Source organism: Channa argus, chromosome 9, assembly GCF_033026475.1.
Source record: "Channa argus isolate prfri chromosome 9, Channa argus male v1.0, whole genome shotgun sequence".
Taxonomy (NCBI): domain Eukaryota; kingdom Metazoa; phylum Chordata; class Actinopteri; order Anabantiformes; family Channidae; genus Channa; species Channa argus.
The window spans coordinates 15,920,469-15,942,300 of record NC_090205.1 but is presented as its reverse complement, the minus strand read 5'-3'; the positions used below and the strand labels follow the sequence as shown (position 1 = coordinate 15,942,300).

Sequence of the window (21,832 nt, the reverse complement as noted above, 5' to 3'; positions counted from 1 at the left end):
CCTATGTGGTGAGAGAAAGCTTTCTTCTTTTCTTTTAAGAAGCCTGCTGGTGGCTGGTAATTGCCGATTAAATGATTCAACCTCTATTCTACTCTTCCAAATAATCTGATTTTTAATTGCGTCAAATGAAAAGAACATTCAATAATAAAATCAAATTAATGACGTCAAGAACGTATATAATTAAACCGTGTGCATAATAATTTCAATGTGCGCTTAATTGGAATTTCAATGTGAAGGAGAAGCTCACAGCTGTCAGTAAAAGGTGTGGCAGTGTGTGTGTGTGTCTGTGTGTGTGTTAATGCTCAGTTTCTCAGTCAGTCAGCTTTTCCATGGATAAACAGCAGATGGCGATAAATAAATGCAGGCCCTGTAATCAAACAGCTCCTCAGTTTGTAGCTCGGAGCCCTAAGGAGGTCAGTCCAGACAGGGACAGCTACGAGAAATCCGAAGCGCATGGATAAAAAAAAATCTTTATTAATAAATGGGCTTGTAGGGCTCAATTAAAGACTCTAACTGCGGTTTTCCTCTGGATTCAGCTACACATGGACTGTGAGCTACACCAGATGGCGGTGCTTTACTATTATTAAAAGAATCCCTGCTGTTAACAAGACTCCAAACCACAGTGCCAAATGTGTTTTTAGCAGCAATCTCCACAAACAGGCTTGTAAACACTCCCTCCGCAACAATCAAAAGCTAAAACCATGGACTCACAATTTCAATACCAGCGTTATAAAACAACACATCTACAACTGTGTAATCTTTTGGTGACTGAGTGGCCCAGGCCCGTTCATTCTCAAGCTCATTAACTTCAATAATCCCTATACGTTTCCCGGCGATTGAGTCTTTTAACAGAGATTTGGCACTGCAGATTTTGGGGCTCAGAGGGAGGGAGAAGGGAGGAGAAGTGCAAATGTGCTGACAACACAGTAACTACGAAAGACGTGGATTCAAACTGGAGAGGTGCCGCATATGTCCAGGCCATGCCAGTGCTCTAATATTTGATTTTAGTCAGTGTCTGGCTTTTGGAGTTTAATTTTAATTACCTACACTCACTGGCCATTTCATTAGGTACAATCTGGCCAAAACATTAGAACCACTCCCACACTCCCTCCCACTTCAGTAATAAACACATAGAAATATCACCTTTATGACAGTTTCAACTGAGAAATTCCACCCCTGTAAAAGTAGAATTGGACCCAATGAAGTGACCAATGGGTGAAATAATGTATGGGGAAAAATACCAAACCCAGATGGCGAGGCAGAGAGTGGGGCTGCAGCTTTGTCTGCTATAATAGTCCTAACTAGCGGTCCAGTGCTCACGCAATCAAGAGTCTTATAAAACCAGGAGCAAACAAATTGTTGCATAACTTGTAAAACTCATAGTGCACATCACAGCAGAAAGTCTCTGCTGATTTCCGTAGTTGTTCCTGTCACTCGCTCTTCATCACGTTTGAGTCTAACAAAGGCGAAACATTTCGAGAGGGACTCGTGCGCCTCAGCAGAGATGCGCATGTTTTTTTTTTTTTTTTTTTTTTTTTTTTGTGAGAAGCGCTAATCGTCTCTGGGCTGCTGACCGTCCGACTCTCATATAAACATGTGACCGCTGGGCGCTTGCTCAGACCCTGTTTCACCTGACGGGATTACACACAGCGCAGGTCTCTGCTCCGTCTATCCCACCGCTCGGAGAAGGCGATGGACACCAAGGAGCCGGGCGCACAGATAGAGCCACTGCTGCCTGGGGTAAAGAACACTGATCTCTTGGGACAAATATTTCATTACGTAGATTAATATTTCATTACACCTGTCCAGATTAATCAGTATAGCCTACTTTGTGAAGGCCAATGTTAGAAAATTTAAAACGTGCTAGAGTGGTTAAGTCAGCGTGCTTACAGGTGAGGAGCAGTACCTGTGGAGGTCTGCGCATCACTGGTCAAATTATTTAAATGTATTATTTTCATCGGCTTGTGTGACGAAATGTGACTTAGAGGCAGGATGCAAAAGTTGTTTTCACCAGGCTTTCATCTTTATGTATCAATAAAGAGCTGTTCTACATGGATGTATGTGATTAGCTGATGTCCCATTACTTCTATATGCTATAAATGTTTAGGTATGTCCTATTAATATTAATTCAGACAGCAGTGACCTGGTCAGTGACAGGTACATGTGTAACTGTGTCATCAGGAGATGCTGCTAGAACACACACTGCAAAAATGTACGTTCAAGCGACTGGGTCACACACAAATATAGTCACAAAGTCAAACACTATTTTAAAACGTTCTTTTTAGAAAATGATCAGGTCCAAAACAGATAAAAGAAGATAAAGTCACCCGTGGGATGTTCCCAGAGAGCGGTGGACCAGCATCCATTGGTCTTTCATGATCATTTCAGAAGAGATTAGTTGACATTACACCAAACAGATTTTTCCATTTAGCTGGAGGTTTAAGCTGAGAGTTTCGTTGATCTAGCACTGCTCTTAGTGGCTTTGGATTCCAAATGCTGGGTCACAACCTTATCTTAGAAGTCAATCAACCTTTGAGAATCTAAAAATAATTTTTCAGATAAAATCTTTTGGTCTGATCTGATTTGGAGCCAAATGTGTTTTTTGAAACTGTGAAAACGCCTTGAGTGGATGATTCAAGTCACATGAACCTCTCTGGTGAACTGTGTGATGTAAAAATGATGACTTATTATCTTACAGCTCAATACTTCCCTTGCCTCATCAGTTGGGCGCAGAAGTTTGGTGAGTTACATTCCCTGGATTTTGTGGCTTCTATCACTGGGGATCAAAGTTAAAAAGTGAAACATGAAGCTTATTGTTTGTTTTTATTTTAAGAAGAAAAAGTTTTAATAGATCAAATTCTAAAGAATGGATCAACATGGAATGGACTACATGACTGGAGCTCACATGTGGAGCTGCAGAAACATTCACCAAAGGGTGATGCAGTTGATATAATGTGACGTGACAATAGTTATAGTTCTACTCCATAAACATCTAAATAGAAAGGAGACAGAGAGAGGAGGCATGGGATGAATGAAGCTTTGTCTATAGTAAAATATTGCTGGGCAGCAGAGATGATGTCACAGCTATAATCTCACGATGAGACTGGTGGCCCTGTCGATAGATCACAATCACAAATTACAGTTGTTTGACACAGCAGAAGGGAATCAGCATGCATCAGGCATGGTGTGAAGCTGGGCAGCAGGGGGAAGTGCCACAGAGCTCGGCTTTTAGATTGCACTGCACTCTGACTCCACTGACTGTATAGCAGAGGACACAGAGGGAAAACTCATGCTTTCTGAAACCTTGGAGGCTCCTTGGCACTTCAGATGTCAGGTAGGATAAAACTTTTGTTGAAGATAAGTCTGCCCAAAGAGTCATTGTGCAATGCATTAGTGCAAAAGTAAAAAAAGAGCTTTTTTTCCTTCTGAACCACTTATAATAGATGCAGATATTAAGTGCATCACAATGAGGAATCAGTGCTGTAAAACACCTTAAACAGCAGCAGCTCTGAAAAACATAAATGTAGCACTAACGTATCCTCTCACAGGATGTTGAAGTTTTATAGCAGAAATGTTTAAGGATTACGGTGTATTCTGTGCCACATGAAAGCCTGTGCGTTTAATGATATTGCTGCCACTGATGGTTCCAACATTGCCATCTGTAGGGATCAGGTCCAAGTATGTGCCACATCCTGTGATATCACTTCAGCTGCGTGGTTTGCCTGTTCTTTAACATGATTTGTCTGGTTAGTAGTTGAATATGAGTCTAAAAAGCATCAGTGGGGACTATACAGCTTTTTTTCCTAAGATTTCTGTTTTTTGAGCAGAACCATTTATTGATCTGATCTTGTTCTGATCAGAGCCCTTTTTGCAGCATGCATGCCTGAAAATGGCATTAATCAATATCAATCTGCTATCTGTCTCGTGTGTGTTGTGTGGCATGTAGCATCTTTTTGTCTAATCAACTCCTTTAAATGACACAGAAACAGTTAACTAAAAAACAACTTTCTTTAAGAGTCACATCAGTTGCCACTGTACTCTTCACTGGGAATATCACAGATATTCAGACTTACAGTTTATGTTCTGTGTTGCATGAGCACAGTGCACATTTAATATAGGCTAATGTGGTTGGTGTTTTAGTAACAAATAGGGGCAGTTTAATCTGAGCAGGGAAGTGGATCCATGCCCTGTTTATTTGCAGACAGATTATCAGCATTAGCGTCATGAGCACTGCAGCTGTGAACAGCTGCCCTTCATTATCATAATGCTCTGATGGTCAACTGGTGGTCAAGATGGTTTAGGAAAAGGCTGATATCAAGTGATCTTGCAAGATAAAAATGCCTACTGTAATAACTGCATTGAGTCTGACTCTGTTAAGCAACAAATAGTCCTTGGAAATGTAGCCGAACTGCCTACAGCATGTATCAAAGACTGTTGTAAGTTTATTTTGCTTGCTAAACACTGACTGTCGCTGCTTGGATTTACAGCACAAAACACCAATCAGCACCAACACTGTGTCCATCTCTGCTAAGTAATTACAGTATTTGTTCAGGAAACATTAAATCGATAGCAATAAAAATAGCTCTTCTTGAGTTTAACCTTATTTTATTATGCGTTCATTTTTAATATTTACAGTATATGTCAATAAGTAAATATAATTAAAGTTTGCAGTCAGTTGTTCAGACACCCCCAATACCCTGGATTCTGGTAAGTCCATCCTCATGACTTTTGTGATTCTTTGTGAGTTTTACGCTTTCAAGCCTTCTTCTGATGTCTAAAATTCTTGTTAGCACAATGACTTTATCACAATAGGATGCTAACATTAGCATGCTACAATCATAAAATAACTGTAAAAATGAAAATTTGTGGTTCAGTGCTGAGTTATATGCCAAACTGTCTTTTGGCCGAGCACAATGACACATTGGATTCTTGTTTTTATTGTGAGGTTGCCAGGCAACCAGCAGAGACTTCATAAAATTACTGCACCCTGCAAGAGATACCCAAATCATAACTTCTTGTAAAACTCCAGGTTTTGTACTTAAAAATCTTGCTGCACCCACTTTGTGCTAAGCTAACTGTCCTCTGGCTGTAAGTTACAGAAAGGACACACACTCTCATGGACCGTAACTTTTGGCAAGAGGGCGAATAAGTGTTATTTTATTAACTTCTCCAGTTAATCACCTTAGCACATTTCACAGGTGGTGATTGGGTGTGTTGGTTGGGTTCCCTAACAAAATGAGGTAATAAAAAGATAGTAAGTGTCCTCATGTCACTTTTGTGCAGCCTGGTGCTCTCATAAATTTGGCCAATCCCAGTTTAAGTTTGTACCTTGCATCCAAATGACAAATAAGGATTTCTGCTGGTTTGACTGAGTCTCTATTGCCACCTCCTCAGTGTCATCGTCTTTCTCAGTTATTACATAAGCAGAGCAACATTCACACCACAGAAAGCCTGTTTTCTCAGTGACTCTAACAAACTACATCTATGTGCTCTAAGCCGACCTGCTTTGGCAATACTTACTGGTCCTACAACATTTGCCCTTAAACATACAGTATATATCACATGTGTGGTTGTTCAGTGCTGTAGAAAGAAATCACTACTTCATTTTTTTAATTTGTTCTAATGAATGATTAAAAAGGTTCTCAATTCAGGAAACAAATCTATAAAAATCTATCGTTGTAACTGGACACATAAAGATGGCAAAGCTTCAGTGTATTAAAGTGGATAACAAACAACATAAAAAATACAAACTTACTTTGGTGTCCTATAAACAAAGAACAGAAGTAAAACTTTAATTGTTACTCTTATAAAAAGTTTTCCGTTTGGGATGATATCCTTTCCTATTCAAGATGAGCCTGCAATTAGTTTCCAAGGCAACCATGCTATTTATTTGGATAATGTCTTGCATGATGCCCATGACAATGAGGGAACTTCAAGTCAACAAACATTTACTTCAATATACATGCTCAAAGAACTCTGTATCTCCAGCATCATGGTTTGATGAGATGATGTGTGACTGTACCTAATTAATAATTTGGATGTGTCTGTTTACCACAGAGAAATGATGATGAGGCAGTCGTGGACAGAGGAGGAACTCGGTCTCAACAGAGTACCAACTTTGAGCAGGAAGATCTTGAAGGTACGTCGACTGACGCTGAATGTCTCTGAACGCAAAGAGCTTGGAGCACTAAAAGGCTGCTGCAGCTGAGTCCTCCCACTCTGTCCTTACAACTGCTGCTTTCCTCTCAACAGCTTTTCAAAGATAAGAGCAGAGTGGGAGGCAGAAACTGTGGGTGAGCTGAGTTTACATCAATAATTTTACAATCCCTGAAACGCATTGATAAACAAAACAAAGATGCAAACAGTATCAGTACAGAGTAATTTGTGTATCTGAAGGATGTTTCCCCAGCTGTGCTCATAGAAACACATAATGACTAACAGCTTTTTAGTGAAACCTTTCTTTACGTTATTCAAATTTAATCATAAAATGCATAAGTAACATAAAAAGCACAGATTTGTTATTTTTTGGAATCACTAACTAGTACACACATAGTGATTTGTTCACTTTTGGCCAGAAACAATCTGAGCAACTCTGATAAAGGTCAATTGTGATGGTTAGAGAGCTGGGTTACAGTTTCTGATAGGCATTAACCTTGATAGGCATGATAGGCAGAACACTTTGGCTATATAATGGTCACCACATACCAGATGTAAGGAAGTAAAACCAGAGAATAGGCCACAGGATCATCGGGACCCAAGGCACAATTAAGTCTGTGGGGAGCAAAAGGTAGCCCATCTGATCTGGTCCCACAGAAAATCTACTCTAGCACAATTTGCTGCAAAATGTTGATACCGGCTGTGATTGACAGGAGACAGAACACACAAGCCCATTAAGCAATGGAAGAAGGTGGCCTGGTCAGATAAATCATGTACATTATGTACGTGTCTGTGTATTTGTGTGTATGTGTGTGTGTGCGTGTTTGTTGTTTCACTGGGGAAGTGCACCAGGATGCACTATGGGAAAAAGGCAGAAGCAGTGTGATGATCTGGGCAATGTTTCGCTGGAAACCTGGCACTTAGTGAGTTAGGCTACTAAAGAGCTACAAAACATGATAATTCTTTTGAGACATGAACTGAGAAGTAATCTCATTTTTTATTGAAGAACAACATAAATATTTGTGTTATTTCTAAGACTTTGGCACACAGTGTCGGTACTGGAGAGCACTGTATTTTCTGTGTGTGGTTTTATGAATCTTCATGTCATACTGCAGTGAGCTGAGTGGGCTGACTTTTTAGTGCAAAAACAGACATACTCCCTCTGTTACTATTTCCACCACACAGTCGGGTACCTGCACAAACACAAAACAAGCATTTATGCATATAAATTTATGCATGATATTTGAAAAGTAAAATAACCACATTTTTTTGTTTTTTGTTATTTGTCAGAGCCAAATATCACTATTAGAAAACCTTACAGTAAAATTTTAGTAATGTTTGAATGTACAGCCACACCACAACCACACACACATGCGCAGAAACACACGCACACACACAGAGATCATCATTACAGCTCATCTGCCTTTAACTACTATGGGACTGTCCCCAGGCCACAGGACTCTCTACATTGGGGTCCACGTCCCCTTGGGAAGTACCAGGCACCACAGCCATCGCAGGCACCGTCACCATGGAAACAAACACAAGAGAAGGAGCAGGGACCAGACCCTCACCTTGGTTGAGGGTAGAGAGTCTCCTATTTATGGTACTGGCCAAAAGAATGAACTTGCACTAATTACAGCATGGAAGATGTTTGTTTGCTCATTGTGTCTCATTAAGATTCTTGCTATGAGCACTTCAGTTTGGATCAGTCATGTGCAATTCCTTATCCTCCAGACACTCCCTCTCAGAGAGTACAGTTCCTGCTGGGCACTGAGGATGATGATGAGGAGCATATACCTCATGACCTCTTCACAGAGATGGATGAGATCTGTGTCAGGGAGGGAGAGGATTCTGAGTGGAGAGAAAGTGCGAGGTACTGCGAGACAGACATGTCATTACATCGCATGTACAGCTGTGAAAGCTCTGATTTGATGGACCGGTCATACCCATGATCCCACTTACACTGATGAGAGATATAGCTGCATCTAATGTTTGAGTTTCCATTACATTAAGTAATTGCAATTCATTGTTTTAATTTCTATGTCACTTTATTTTTTTACCTTTGATTGTCAGCGGTCAACAACATGGAGTATTTATTCGTCATTTCACTTGTAGTTTTATGGTTCAAATATTTTATTTAGAGTGATAATATGACGCGAGGCAATAAGCAAGTAGACTGAATGAGTAAACACGAGTGATATAGAAATTTTAGAACTAAAAGCGAGGAGAGAGGGACCCAGAATGAATAAGTGAATGTTGAACAGTAGCTGGCCACTTTATGGTCTGCTGGCCTTTCCTGACTGTAACTCCTGCTCCTGTTACAGGTGGTTGAAGTTTGAGGAGGATGTTGAGGATGGAGGAGAGCGATGGAGTAAGCCCTATGTAGCCACTCTGTCTTTACACAGCCTGTTTGAGCTGCGCAGTTGTATTATCAACAGCACTGTGCTGCTGGACATGAGGGCCAATAGCACTGAAGAGGTCGCAGGTAACGTTGTGGTAACAAGTGATAAAATATATAATGTGTTAAGTAACATTCACTGATCTAGAACAACCATTGTAATTTCGATTTTTTAATTGTTTTAATGTTTCTGGGAATGTGAGTTTCTTCATTGCAGTCCACATTGTATCTGCTCTATGTATACATTAGACATGGTGTTGGACCACCAGGAATTATATTCACCCCTAGGGGTTGAGCTTAGAAAGAAAGTGCGGGAAACACTGCTGAAGCAGCACCATCACCAGAACCAGAAGAAGCTGGCTAATCGCCTGCCTATTGTACGCTCCATTGCTGACATGGGTCGGCGGTCCTCTGAGCTCCACTTGGACAAAAATGGTGAGAAAACCATTCAGTATAGCAGTCGTGTCTCACTTGGTGTTGCAAGATATGTGGAAGGGTTCATTGTTTATCTTTTTATTGCTCCAAAACTATGAGAAGGGGACTCAGGTTGACTGCTTTCTTAGATTCTATGTGGCCACCGTAGATACTTTTAAAATGTGAAATATGTCTATGTGTTATACACATATGGGCCTAACTTGCGTATGTTTTCTGATTCCATCCAACACCCACCATCTGCCCACCCACCTGCCACAGTCCCACTGATGTCAACAGGTGCTGATTTTTCCAGCCTGCCTCTGCCTTTATACCAGCTTATACTTAAAAAACATATTGTAGAGCAGAGTATACTCCTGGCTTGTGTTGACATTGGCAACTCAAAACAGGTTGTTTTTGTTAAGTTGAGTAAAGGTTGAACCAAAATGTTAATAACTACATTCTATAAATAAATAAATTTGTTTGCTGATTTTCACAGTACAAAAACTGAATTCTGGGATAAATTTAGTCCAGGACTGGCTTATAATTGGAGGCAAGAATGTAGTATATTATTGCCAACTCCATTTTCTAAACTTCAGGTTTGCCAGATTTCTAGATATCAAAATTAGGTACACAGAACACACCAGACTGAGTAATTTTCTAGTACGCAAGAAGTCTTGGTGGCACATCATGAGCAATTTAATTTCACTGCTGTGCTATTTTAAAGCTAATTTCAAAGCAACACTCTTCGATAAGCTCCGCTCCATGCTATGTGAGCATATTAAACAATATAATTAGTGTTCATTTTTAAAACTTTCGTTTAATGAATACAGAAATTAGGCCAAACCTGTCAACTATTTTGGCGGTAATCACAATAACATGAGCCTGGATTTTATGGGACAATGACAGTGAAGAAAAATAACAGAAAGTGAACTGTCTGTGTGTGATGCTCACTGTCATTTCTCTTTCTACAGATATTCTGTTTACTTGGTTGGGCTTTTTACATTCAGTGACATCATCGGTTACTTAAGTGACATTTTTTGAGAGATTCATAATTGCTCTACCTGAATTTCCAGGTCAGATGACGGCTTCCCAGTCTCAGTTAGCATGTCCAGACGGGAAAGGGGATGTCAGTAGAGAAAACAGTTCTGTGGACTTCAGCAAGGTATGGTGCACATATTGCACAGTCACATGTTAATATTTGCATAGTGTTGCTTTTAGTGTTTCCATTTAATGCAGTTTTTATTTCTTCAAAATATGACAATTTTTCTTTTCTGCATTAATTTAACAACAATAGTTATTTGTCAATGAAATAATAAGATAGAGTCTTTTATAAAACACAATGCATTGTTATAGATAAAGTGCCAAACATTGTCAGTGCTGGAATTCCACTTGTAATTAGGTGTTTTTACATTTCCTGTATTGCAATTCCTACTAATGTAATGGTCCTATTCCAATGTCAAATGGCAGTTTCTTGAGGATTATACTGTAGTGTGCAGCTCTCAGGTCACAGGAGTCTGCACGTAGCACCATGCATGCATGCAATTGTCATATTTGATGAATATTAGCACATATTTTTTTTTTTAAGTTTTGTGTTTTAAACAGTAAACATCATGTTGTTAGATTTATTGGAAATGTCATCTATTATAAAAGATTAGATTACAACCATAAGTAAAATAAAAGTCATTTTGCAGTGTCAACCACATGACAACCGCAGACAACAAAGATAAAACCCTTTTTTATATTCTTTGCATAATGTATATGAACTTCACATTTTGTCAAAGCTTGAACTGTTCATTCTAAATTGTGACCTGTGTGTCAGAGGTGAAAGCGATGTTCAAACAATCAACACTCCAGTAAAGATGCAGGTACCTGCCAAAAAAATTACTCCACTACAAGTAGAACTGCCACTTTAAAGTCTTGTTGTAGAACTACCAAACACAGTATTAGTAGTGGAATCAGATTCAATAAAGTAAATATATTGGATAAATGAATGTAGTAAAAGTACAGCAAGAGTACAACACTAACAGTAAAAATACTAAGTCCATAAGTCCAGAACAGTAAGTTAAAACTTGTACTTAAAGTACAGTGTTTAAGTAAAGTAAACTTACTCCTCACCATTACTGCTTTATAGAACAGCTGCAGATTATTTACTTCATCACGTTAGCAAAAACACATTTTACCTCCAAAACTTCCAAATCAGCAATGTCTCAGTGTTTATAAGTCATGACCCATCAAGTTATCCAGAATGTATTGAACATTTATTGAAAATGTTAATTTATTGAACACTGAACAAAACATTTTGATGCAACAAAAAACAGCCCTTTCAACATTTGTCAAGCCCACATAATTATGAGAAACATCAACACAACACATTTGATATTCCAAAAATGTCTGTAAACTTCAGTTATCCTGGGTTGAACAATTGGAAATGGTTCAGCTTTTGTATGCATTTATGAGAAATGAAAGATTCACCGTCCTTATGAAATATGATGCAATAGTTTAAAGTAAAACGTATATTTCAGTTAGCTTTAGTAATATTTTATCATAATAATCTGTGATTTATTTGAGTGTTACATCTGTTTGTGCTCAACGTCTGGATAGCTGGGCTATATTTAGACTGCAATCCAGACATCCCATTGCATCTGGGGCTTAATATGAGGATAAACTGTAAAAAAGGCATATTTATAGAATGCACTTTGGGACAGGAACGAAACATGCTCTTAGTCAAAGCCGCTTAGACAATAAGCTAACTGGAAAGGGTGTTTTTATGATACTCCTACCCCCGTACTTGCGTTCTCTTCCAGATAGACCTTCATTTCATGAAGAAGATCCCAGCAGGTGCTGAAGCGTGTAATGTGTTAGTGGGAGAACTGGAGTTCCTGAACAAGCCGGTGGTGGCGTTTGTCCGCCTGTCTCCAGCGGTCCTGCTCAGTGGGTTGACTGAAGTCCCCATTGCCACAAGGTTACTGGCTGATTTTACTGCTGTAGCGTACTGCTCATTGTCTTATACTAATTACGCTCAGTCATTTCTGACCTTTACAGTAAATGTTGCCAATAAATTTTGTTATGACGATGCATGTATAAAGGAGTAAAAAAAAAACAATCGGTTGTCACCTTTAGGTTTCTGTTCATTCTCTTGGGGCCCTTGGGGAGAGGGCCTCAATATCATGAGATTGGAAGGTCTATTGCAACACTTATGACAGATGAGGTAATAATTCACCTGCACCTTATGCCTGTGACCATCCACTTGCGTTCCTTTAGTTAATATGATTTCAAAAAGAGGGTGGGTTGCTTTGAATGTCAACCAGATGCTCTAACTCGGATTTTCTGCAAGCACTTTGCATAAATTCACAGTCCAGAAGAACATAACAAATTCCTAAAGTGATGGAACATTTCTCAGCATGAAATGCAGCACAGACATTTTATGACATGCTTTTGGCGATTAGTCAGCCCTCATGTCCTCAGTTTTTTGTTTGGAATTTAGGCTGCCTCCCATTATGGTGAGGAAATCAAAACTTTATTAAACACTGTCTAAAATGACTGGATGTAGGGAAATTGGATATTTACTAGAAGGAAGAATGATTGATTGGACAACATTAACTGTTTTGCAGGATGGTTTTAATATCCTAGTAGTTTCACAGTGTGTCCTGCTCCCATTTCGATCATTGTGGTTAAGGTTTACATCCTGTACATGTACATGTCCTGCATTTAGCCTACAGAGCGCTTTTTTGTCTAGGTGTTCCATGATGTTGCCTATAGAGCTAAAGACCGAAATGACCTGATTGCTGGGATTGATGAATTCCTCGATCAAGTGACGGTCCTGCCTCCAGGAGAGTGGGACCCATCGGTACGAATAGAGCCACCAAAAAACGTACCTTCCCAGGTTAGTAGGACATTAGTCATCCGGTTGTCTTCTTCTTTGGAATTGTGTAACATGTGAGTCCTAAACACATGTGATTGAAAAACTGCTCTGAACTTTTTGTTAAACAGGAGAAGAGAAAGAAAAGTAATGTTTTGCCTAACGGATTAGTAGAGGGTGATGAGGAAGAGGAGGATAGTGGCCACGGGGGTCCCGAACTGCAACGCACTGGAAGGTGGGATAGTCTCAAATCAAATCAAATCAAATCAATGAATGTGCCATCATTTTGTTTAAAGCAAACTCTGATGAGCAGTAGAATAGCATAGTCTATATACAGAGGTGAGGAAATAATATTTTAAGTAAGTACCTTGTGCCAAATCGTGGAAATGCAGTGCTGTGCCAGCGCGTCATGCAGCCTACTCGCTACACTCAGTATTTTCTTCCCATTGGAGTATTCAGCCTGCTGAGCTTCACACTGTAGTACACTTTTGTTTTGTTTCGTTTTGTAAGATATAAATAACAGAGGATGTTAAACAAAGTAAATTAAATATATAATGTGTAAAGGAGATTTTGTTATTATGCTTTCTTTTCTTTATATTAAAAAGGCTTGGCATTAAAAACACACTTATGTTGCTACATAACTCTAAATATTACCTGGAAATTTGGATGAAATGTCGGTAAATAAATGCATTTCAACACCAACTTTATATGTCACATGATTTGCAATACTGCAAGTATTAATACATCTATAGAAAAATACCACTTTTCTGAAAACTATGCTGCAATGTTGATCATCTTTTTCTGGGAAAACTTGCTGTGTAGTTGTAGTCAGTGGTTTCCATAGAAACATCCTGCCTTGAACTCTGTGTTCGCAGCTAGAGTTCCCTGTCTAACACACTTCTCACACTAAACCACACAGCGAGCTACACACTGAGATAAGGGCAGAGGAGGGGAGTAACTGGCTTCAGCATTATTAGTAGACAATATTTCATGCCTTTGATAGCATAAGTGACAAGCATCTTTGTATTTGCCCAGGTGGTTCGGTGGTCTCTTTCTAGACATCAAGCGAAAGCTACCCCACTACCTGTCCGACTACACTGATGCCATCAGTTTGCAGTGTGTGGCCTCTTTCCTGTTCCTCTACTGTGCCTGCATGTCTCCTGTCATCACCTTTGGAGGACTACTAGGCGAGGCAACAGAAGGACGCATAGTAAATCACCTGCTTTCTTCTCAAAAAGTCCAGAGTGTTCTGCCAAATCTAACTGTGCACTGTAGTAGCCTTTCAGTACATTAAACAGGACAAATATTGTAGTTCGATATGGTAAAGATTATTATGGTGACTGGGTCAATAATCATTCTGTCCTCTTTCCATTCCCCAGAGTGCCATTGAGTCACTCTTTGGAGCTTCACTGACTGGAATTGCCTATTGCCTATTTGCTGGGCAGCCCCTTACCATTCTTGGCAGTACAGGACCAGTGCTTGTATTTGAAAAGATATTGTTCAAATTTTGCAAGTATGCTTTATTTTAGTGTGACTGTACACTTAAAAGATGTATTGTTCCCTTAGAACAACAATAGAATTCATACTGATGATGACATTACCAACAGTAAAAATCCAATACATGACTTAGTTTGACCTGAAATATGTTGCAAAGGGGTTGTTTTCTCTTTTATCTCCACGCAGGGAATATGACTTGTCCTATCTGTCACTGAGAACCTGTATTGGTCTGTGGACAGCTTTCCTCTGTATCATGCTGGTAGCTACAGATGCCAGTTCCCTTGTCTGTTACATCACACGTTTTACAGAGGAAGCTTTCGCCTCGCTCATCTGCATCATCTTTATTTACGAGGCCTTGGAGAAACTTATCCATTTGGGAGAACAATATCCAATTAAAAAGAATTTCAACCTCAACGAGCTCACCATGTACTCGTATGTGGGCCCTTATCTTTGCACTGTGTACTGTTTAAAGAAGTGAAAGTACAGTAAACCCCTGACAGATGAGGGATTATTTAGTCACCCAGATGTTCATGTGCTTCCACAGATGTTCATGTGTTGAGCCTTCTGACCCCACCAATGGTACCCTGAAATACTGGGAGCTCAACAACATCACTGTATCAGAAGTCTACTGGGAAGCCCTGGAGGTCAAGGTATGACTCACATGATTTGGTTACAACCCAGTGACAGACTGAAAAGAATACTTTTAGTTTTTCCACCTTTAAGTGCCATAATCTCCCAGATGGAGGAAACTGAAAAGAGGAGATTAAGGGCACATGGTTTGGGTTTTACAGGATTACTCATGGCAAAAAAGCACATTTGTATAGTTAAACAAGTTTATCATGGATGCCACTGGTTCTAAAACCCTGTCTGTGGAAACCTTGAGTGTACTGCTGATGATACGATGCCAAACAACTGTCCCCTGTCTGATGTTGCAGGACTGTATTGAAAAGCGAGGGGAGTTTGTGGGGAGTGCCTGTGGCCCTCATGGACCCTACGTTCCTGATGTCCTCTTCTGGTGTGTCATTCTCTTCTTTTCTACTGTCTTGATGTCCGCTTTTCTCAAGGAGTTCAAGTTCAGCAATTACTTTCCTACAAAGGTACGGCACTACATGACCTTCTTTAAACTTTCTAACGTGAAGACAAGGCGCATGGTACAGTGGTGCACTCTAGTGGTTTAGCTAATGTACTGCATGACAGAGAGAAAATAGGTTATTAGTTTCGTTTGCTTCTCTTTGAGTTCAAAACAAAGGATGCATTTGAATAATTTTTCATCTCTGTCAGGTGAGGTCCATCATCAGTGACTTTGCTGTTTTTTTCACCATCCTTACCATGGTCTTAATCGACTATGCCATTGGGATTCCCTCTCCAAAATTAAAGGTTCCCAGTGTTTTTAAGGTGAGACAAATTGCTGTATAACAGTAATTTTCAAAAAATTACAAACTACATGTAACCAGTAACTTTTTATCAGCCGACCAGAGATGATCGAGGCTGGTTCATTAACCCACTGGGGCCCAATCCCTGGTGGACAGCAGTCATAACTGTAGTCCCAGCTCTGCTTTGTACCATCCTCATCTTCATGGACCAGCAGATCACAGCTGTCATCATCAACAGGAAGGAACACAAACTCAAGGTACTTTTCTGTCCAAGCGCTGAACTAGACTGCAGTGGTAAAACTGCATGTAGCATCTTACGCCAGATGTGCTGAAGGTCCATCAAATGCTCATTCACCAACTTAAAGGTCCTTTCTCCCCCCAGAAAGGCTGTGGGTATCACCTGGATCTGTTTATTGTGGGGGTGATGCTTGGTGTGTGCTCTCTGATGGGCTTGCCCTGGTTTGTAGCAGCCACCGTCCTCTCCATCTCCCACGTCAACAGCCTGAAGCTTGAGTCTGAGTGCTCAGCTCCTGGGGAACAACCCAAATTCCTCGGCATTAGAGAGCAACGCTTTACTGGCCTCATGATCTTTACCCTCATGGGCTGCTCTGTCTTCATGACATCTGTGCTCAAGGTCAGACACTGTCCTTTTTGTCTAACATTGCTAATTTCTATATTTCTATATTATATATTATAGAATATGAATTATCCAGTACTATACATTACTTTCTAAATTCAGCGCGTCTGCAAAAAAGGAGCAGTTACATACTTTGTGTAACACTTTTTTTTTTCTTCAGTTCATTCCTATGCCTGTGTTGTATGGAGTGTTTCTTTACATGGGAGCATCTTCTCTCAGAGGCATCCAGGTAAAACTGTATCTTTATTGTATTCAGTGGCAATTGTTTTGCTCGCATTGTACTGTAAGCGTACTGATTCAAGATTTGGCTAACTTGACATTTGATATGAATTTAATGGAAAACGTTTATTCATATAGATTTTTTGTATGTCAGATTAAACAATCACACCAGGCATGAAAGCTTTGACGTTCACCGCCAAAAATCTGATGCACCTGTTCAGATTTTGGTTTGTAAATATCCAACATTACAGAGATTATCTGCGTGGTTGAAATTAGAGCTCCTCAGTGCTGTTAATTTGTAGACCCATCTACCATAATCTGTGTACACTGTTACTACTCATCAAGCCATGATAGAGAAGTGCCTTCATATTGTCTGGCTGCCCAGATAAAAAGTGCTAATTGGCCTCTAGTGTTTTCCGAGCATTTACAGAACACCTGACTGGTATTTAATTGCCCTGTTTACTTATAATTTGCTTCACTTTGGACTACTTTTTATTATTGGGTTTGAAAATTATATTTAAATTAAGACAAAGCAAATTCTTTTCAGGAGCTTCAGCGAGTTGTAGGTATGCAGAGCAAACACAGACTTCCTTTTACTTTTTGCCAGCTAGATGTCATACTGTGTATTGTAGGTTAAATGGACCTTTTTTGATTCAAATGGCTAATAGATGACAGTTTTAGTGAGTTTGTGAATTTTACGACCTACAAGTTGTTACTGAAATTAAATTTCCCTTTGCAATTGAGAGATCACTTGTGTAATTTTGCATCATTTATCCTCCCCAGTTCTTTGATCGTCTGACACTGTTTGGTATGCCAGCCAAGCACCAGCCAGATTTCATTTATCTGCGACATGTACCCCTAAGGAAGGTTCACCTCTTCACCACCATCCAGCTGAGCTGCTTGGTTCTTCTCTGGGTCATCAAGACCTCCAAGGCTGCCATCGTATTTCCTATGATGGTGTGTAAATTGTTCCTCCATCTGCATGGCCCCACATGAAGCACACCTTTCAGCAGACACCTAACTAGAAGGTTAACAGGTCTTTGTGTGAGCACTGGTATTCTGATGCAGAAGACGTGTCCTCACTTAAACTTGACACTGCCTGGTTACCATTTAAATAAAACCCATCCTTACATACTCCTTAGCTCATGCATGACTTTTTTGGCTTTCTCCTTCTTTACGTCCATGCTGCAGGTGTTGGCTCTGGTGTTTATCAGAAAACTAATGGACTGTATCTTCACAAAGAGAGAGTTGAGCTGGCTGGATGACCTCATGCCAGAAAGCAAGAAAAAGAAACTTGAGGATGCTGAAGAGGTATTGTTGCACACAAATAATTAATTTCATCATATTAATATTCACATAAATTGAAACTATATTCAATCTCCAGGAGGAGGAGCAGAGCATACTGGCAGAAGATGAAAAAGTGGTCCAGGTGCCATTGGAGGGATACAAGTAAGACATAATAAATGTTAACTTTATTTTATAAAGTAATTTTAATGATAATTAATTTTTAATAATAATTTTCTGGCTTATATTACCACAGAGGAATACCCATCATCAATATCACAGATGAAATGTCAAAAGGTTCTTTTGGAAATACTTGGAACTCCAACAGCTAAGACATCTGAGAATGGGTCAAAACTGGAAAACATTAGGGTAAAAGTTATTTTTTTTTAATTTTTGAAAAAATATAAACTCACTCAAGTTAGTGCTCACAGAGAGAAACAAAATTACAGTGGATTATTACAAATAACAAAAGCAGGATTCATTTCACTCTAATATGGACAACTATAGGGGAATCTGCAGAAACTTCTAATCTAATAATAAAATAATGATTGTGTCTCCATCATGCGTGGGCACGAAAAACCTTAGGTAAACATTTCAGTAACAAAGCGGTGCTAGAATTTATTTACAAGGTTGGCTGCCATTTGCTCATTAAGTCTTTGGCTTCTTGTTCTGGTGGATAAATATGCTTTATATTTATCCGGGACTGTTTTCTTTCTAGGAAGCATTGTGAGAGTCCAGTTACATCTTTTATATTTAACTCAAATACATGTTAATTAGTCACTATATACACGTTTAATAATGTTCCTGATTCATGTGTATTTAATGTCACAAAACATAATGTAAATTGTGGCAGTCGTTTAGTTTGTCGATCTTTCAACAAGAACAGAAGCCGTTGCCTTTATGCTGACTTAAGCTTTAGGATTTATACTAAAATAAGCTATTCAACTTTCTGGGAGACAAATGAGACAAATATGAAGCTTTGGCCAGCAACAAGTTACTGTAGCTTGGATGAATGGAATAACTTTATGTTTACTTTGTATTTTCTATACATCATATTTTGTTTAGCTGTAGTTACTTGTCATATTTTAAGATTGTTCATTCATAGCATATAATGTAATAAGTGACATACATACAGTATATATTATTAAATCTCCACAATGAGAGTCATTACTATAAGCAGATTGCTTTGAAAATGTCTTCACTTATTCTCGGGGACCTTGGCTTGCAATTTTTGGAAAGTCTAGTACTTGTTGACTTTTTCCTTAGGAGAAATTATAGTAAATGGTTAGTAAACACAACATAGATATTTCTTAAGTGACATCTATGCTTTCTTTCCTGATTCTAACAGTGCACCACAATGCCCACAGCATTGCATCGACACACTGCAAGTGCAAGATGAGAAAAGTAAGGAGAAGATGAAGGACAGTGTTGTAAGTCTGTATCATAAACCAATCTGTATTATGTGCTGCAGTTTATCACTCCTTCAAGTTTAGTGTGTGAATTAATGACTGTATTATTGGCTGTGTCACAATTATCCTGCCTCTTAATGAACCAGTAAAACCTACTTTATTGTTTTTATGTGTTGTTTAGTTCACATTTTAATTTCTAAACCTAGATACTGTATTGCAACACTGAATGTACATTAAACCACAAAAATGTAAAAGGCTGGTATCGTTAAAAGGCTGTTTTTAAGTTTTAGTTCATGGATAAGTGTGTTTATATTTTATGTACACTTTGCATTTTAAAATACTTTCACATCTACATATCTTCTTTATTTATTTATATACCAATTACTTGTTCCATTCCATAGTTTTATATAGACATATATAAAACGTATATGGTGGGAAATGAAATATTAAGTTGTAGTTACTGTATATTTTAAAAGCTTATACTCACTCCTGACCACACAGTGAAAACCATACATTAATGTGTACAAACATAAAACACCTGAACATTTTGAATTTTACCTATTGAGTCTTCAAGACTAAGATAAGCATGAGCTTTAAAGTATTTAATGAAGGGCAATATATATTTAAAGAACCAAATGCAATAGCACTTTTTGGTAGATTATCACTGTTAAAATACAAATTTGTTTAGAATGTATTTATCTATATTTATATTTTGGAATAATAGTCCATGTTTGCTACCGGAAAATTGGCAGCCTAAAGGAGACTTGGAGTGTTTTGTTTCCAGTATCAGTGTGGTGCTAGTGTTGTACATGTAAATGTGAATAATCTCATAATGTACTTTATTGTGGTATTAAATTCTGTTTGTCATAAGTTTAATAAATAACACATTCAACATTTAAGATTAATAACCAATAACACAATAAATTTTTTATATGAAAGTGCACAAAGACCTGGAGATGGGCTTACCTTAAAAAAAAAAGCTTAAAAACAAATTTAGTTTCTATATCTTGTCAGTTCTGTTTTAACTTAATAAATTTGTATAAGCACACTTGTTTGTCTTGTCATTGTCCGTGTTCACAGCAACAATGGAAATGTGGTAAAACTACAATAAGGTTACAAAATACGGAAAGCAAGAACAGTATCTACATGTTTTTACACGACATCATAGGAGAGGACACAAGTTAACAAGGTGACAATAATGGGAACTTCATGGCCGTTAAGGCCTAGTAGGCGCTTTACCGATTAGACACATTTTATTCAAATAGCCCATTGTCAAACATGAAAGTCCACTTTTGGAAAAACTAACAACCCTAAACAAACTAAAAACCAACTGCTCATTATTTGGTTTAGAGTCAGCAAGGTGGCCTCAGGTGAAGCTGCCCACCCCCAAAATCCACCCACTGCCAGAGTGACAGGGTGGTAGTTCCTGCTGTAGAACCTTCAGCACAAGAGAACTGACCATATCTGAACATTATAAACAGATTCAAATATATCATTATGTACATTTACTTTTTTTTCACATATTTTGTCACAGAATCTATTCTCAAAATAGGCTGCTATTTTAAATATGTGCCCCAGTTTGGCCAGCCCAATGAAGAATTCGAACTAGATCTGCCCGTCAGTGAACACAAATCTTTCCATAGTATCTCATGTCATTTCACATATCCGATCAGCTGTGGTGCACACATCCAATCACACACTGACGTAGTTCCTTCATGGGGAATGTCATGAAGGAATGAAGGAAACATGCAGTATCATAACCCCTCAGAGATTTGGCCAGACTGGAGTAGGCAGGGCCTTTGTAATCAACAGATGGTCTGATATGCAAAGGATGACAGCTTAGAGAGGTGGCACATCCCTGAGCATGTCAAGCTGCTGGCCCATGTGAATTATTGTTTCGTCCCGGCGCCAAGAGGAACTCAAGAGCGTTGACCCAGCCATGTTCCCAATGAGTCTGACTTGATTGACATGATTTCCTGTTCTTTGGTTCAGTATAACCTTCCATGGTAGGCTGTCGGGGCACTCCAGTGAACAGCTGACAGGTGACACACAGCATCTAGTTACCTGGTAGAAATTTCAAATCGCATTTCTCCCTGGAGAGTGATGTGTTCATTGATGTTTGTTCTTCCTGCATAGGCAGGAGGCTAAAGAGACTGTGACAGAAAAATCAGTGATACATGCTATCGAATTATGTTTCTTGGTGAAACATTAATATTGACATTTAGGTCTGATACTTGTCATCATAGATTAGGATGAATTGTCAACACCCTTTGGTTATTTAGGTATTCCCTGTATAAAATGTGTTCTTGTTGCAACTACTACTTTTTTTCTATTAATAAAACGCATCAACACCTGGATCTTGTGCTTAAAACATCATCTTCACATATACTCTGGGAGAGTTGAAGCTCCACACCAGTGGTGATTAACCCAGTCTCACATCCAAAAGTACACTAGCTACATTGGTCCACAACGCAAAACCCACTAGTTTCAAAACATGTGCAGGAAAATTGGGAGAGACCATTTTTTGTTGCCTATTCTTTTCAGTTGGCCAGTTGCCACCTCACATGCCAAGACAATAGTTGACAC

The 21,832-nt window shown here is 38.9% G+C and overlaps 1 protein-coding gene across 4 annotated transcripts; it reads left to right on the top strand.

Moving 5' to 3' along the window:
- The first annotated feature begins 1,385 nt into the window (after positions 1 to 1,385).
- On the top strand, positions 1,386 to 20,288 carry slc4a10b (solute carrier family 4 member 10b). 4 transcript variants are annotated; one of them, XM_067517038.1, is made up of 26 exons: positions 1,386 to 1,740; positions 2,699 to 2,740; positions 6,058 to 6,139; positions 7,607 to 7,759; positions 7,891 to 8,029; positions 8,481 to 8,641; positions 8,804 to 8,989; positions 10,042 to 10,130; positions 11,773 to 11,930; positions 12,089 to 12,176; positions 12,705 to 12,851; positions 12,959 to 13,062; positions 13,863 to 14,037; positions 14,207 to 14,340; positions 14,511 to 14,756; positions 14,869 to 14,974; positions 15,260 to 15,421; positions 15,606 to 15,719; positions 15,793 to 15,954; positions 16,080 to 16,331; positions 16,495 to 16,563; positions 17,337 to 17,510; positions 17,745 to 17,864; positions 17,938 to 18,002; positions 18,094 to 18,206; positions 19,186 to 20,288. In XM_067517038.1, exons 1-25 carry the CDS (start codon positions 1,693 to 1,695, stop codon positions 18,167 to 18,169), a joined length of 3,252 nt encoding a protein of 1,083 aa, XP_067373139.1. In that variant the 5' UTR covers positions 1,386 to 1,692; the 3' UTR covers positions 18,170 to 18,206; positions 19,186 to 20,288. The 4 variants fall into 4 exon arrangements, with proteins under 4 accessions (XP_067373139.1, XP_067373142.1, XP_067373140.1 ...); XM_067517039.1 differs by lacking the exon at positions 2,699 to 2,740 and having other exon boundaries at positions 1,388 to 1,740; XM_067517040.1 differs by lacking the exons at positions 1,386 to 1,740; positions 2,699 to 2,740 and adding an exon at positions 3,179 to 3,334.
- Positions 20,289 to 21,832: the final 1,544 nt, after the last annotated feature.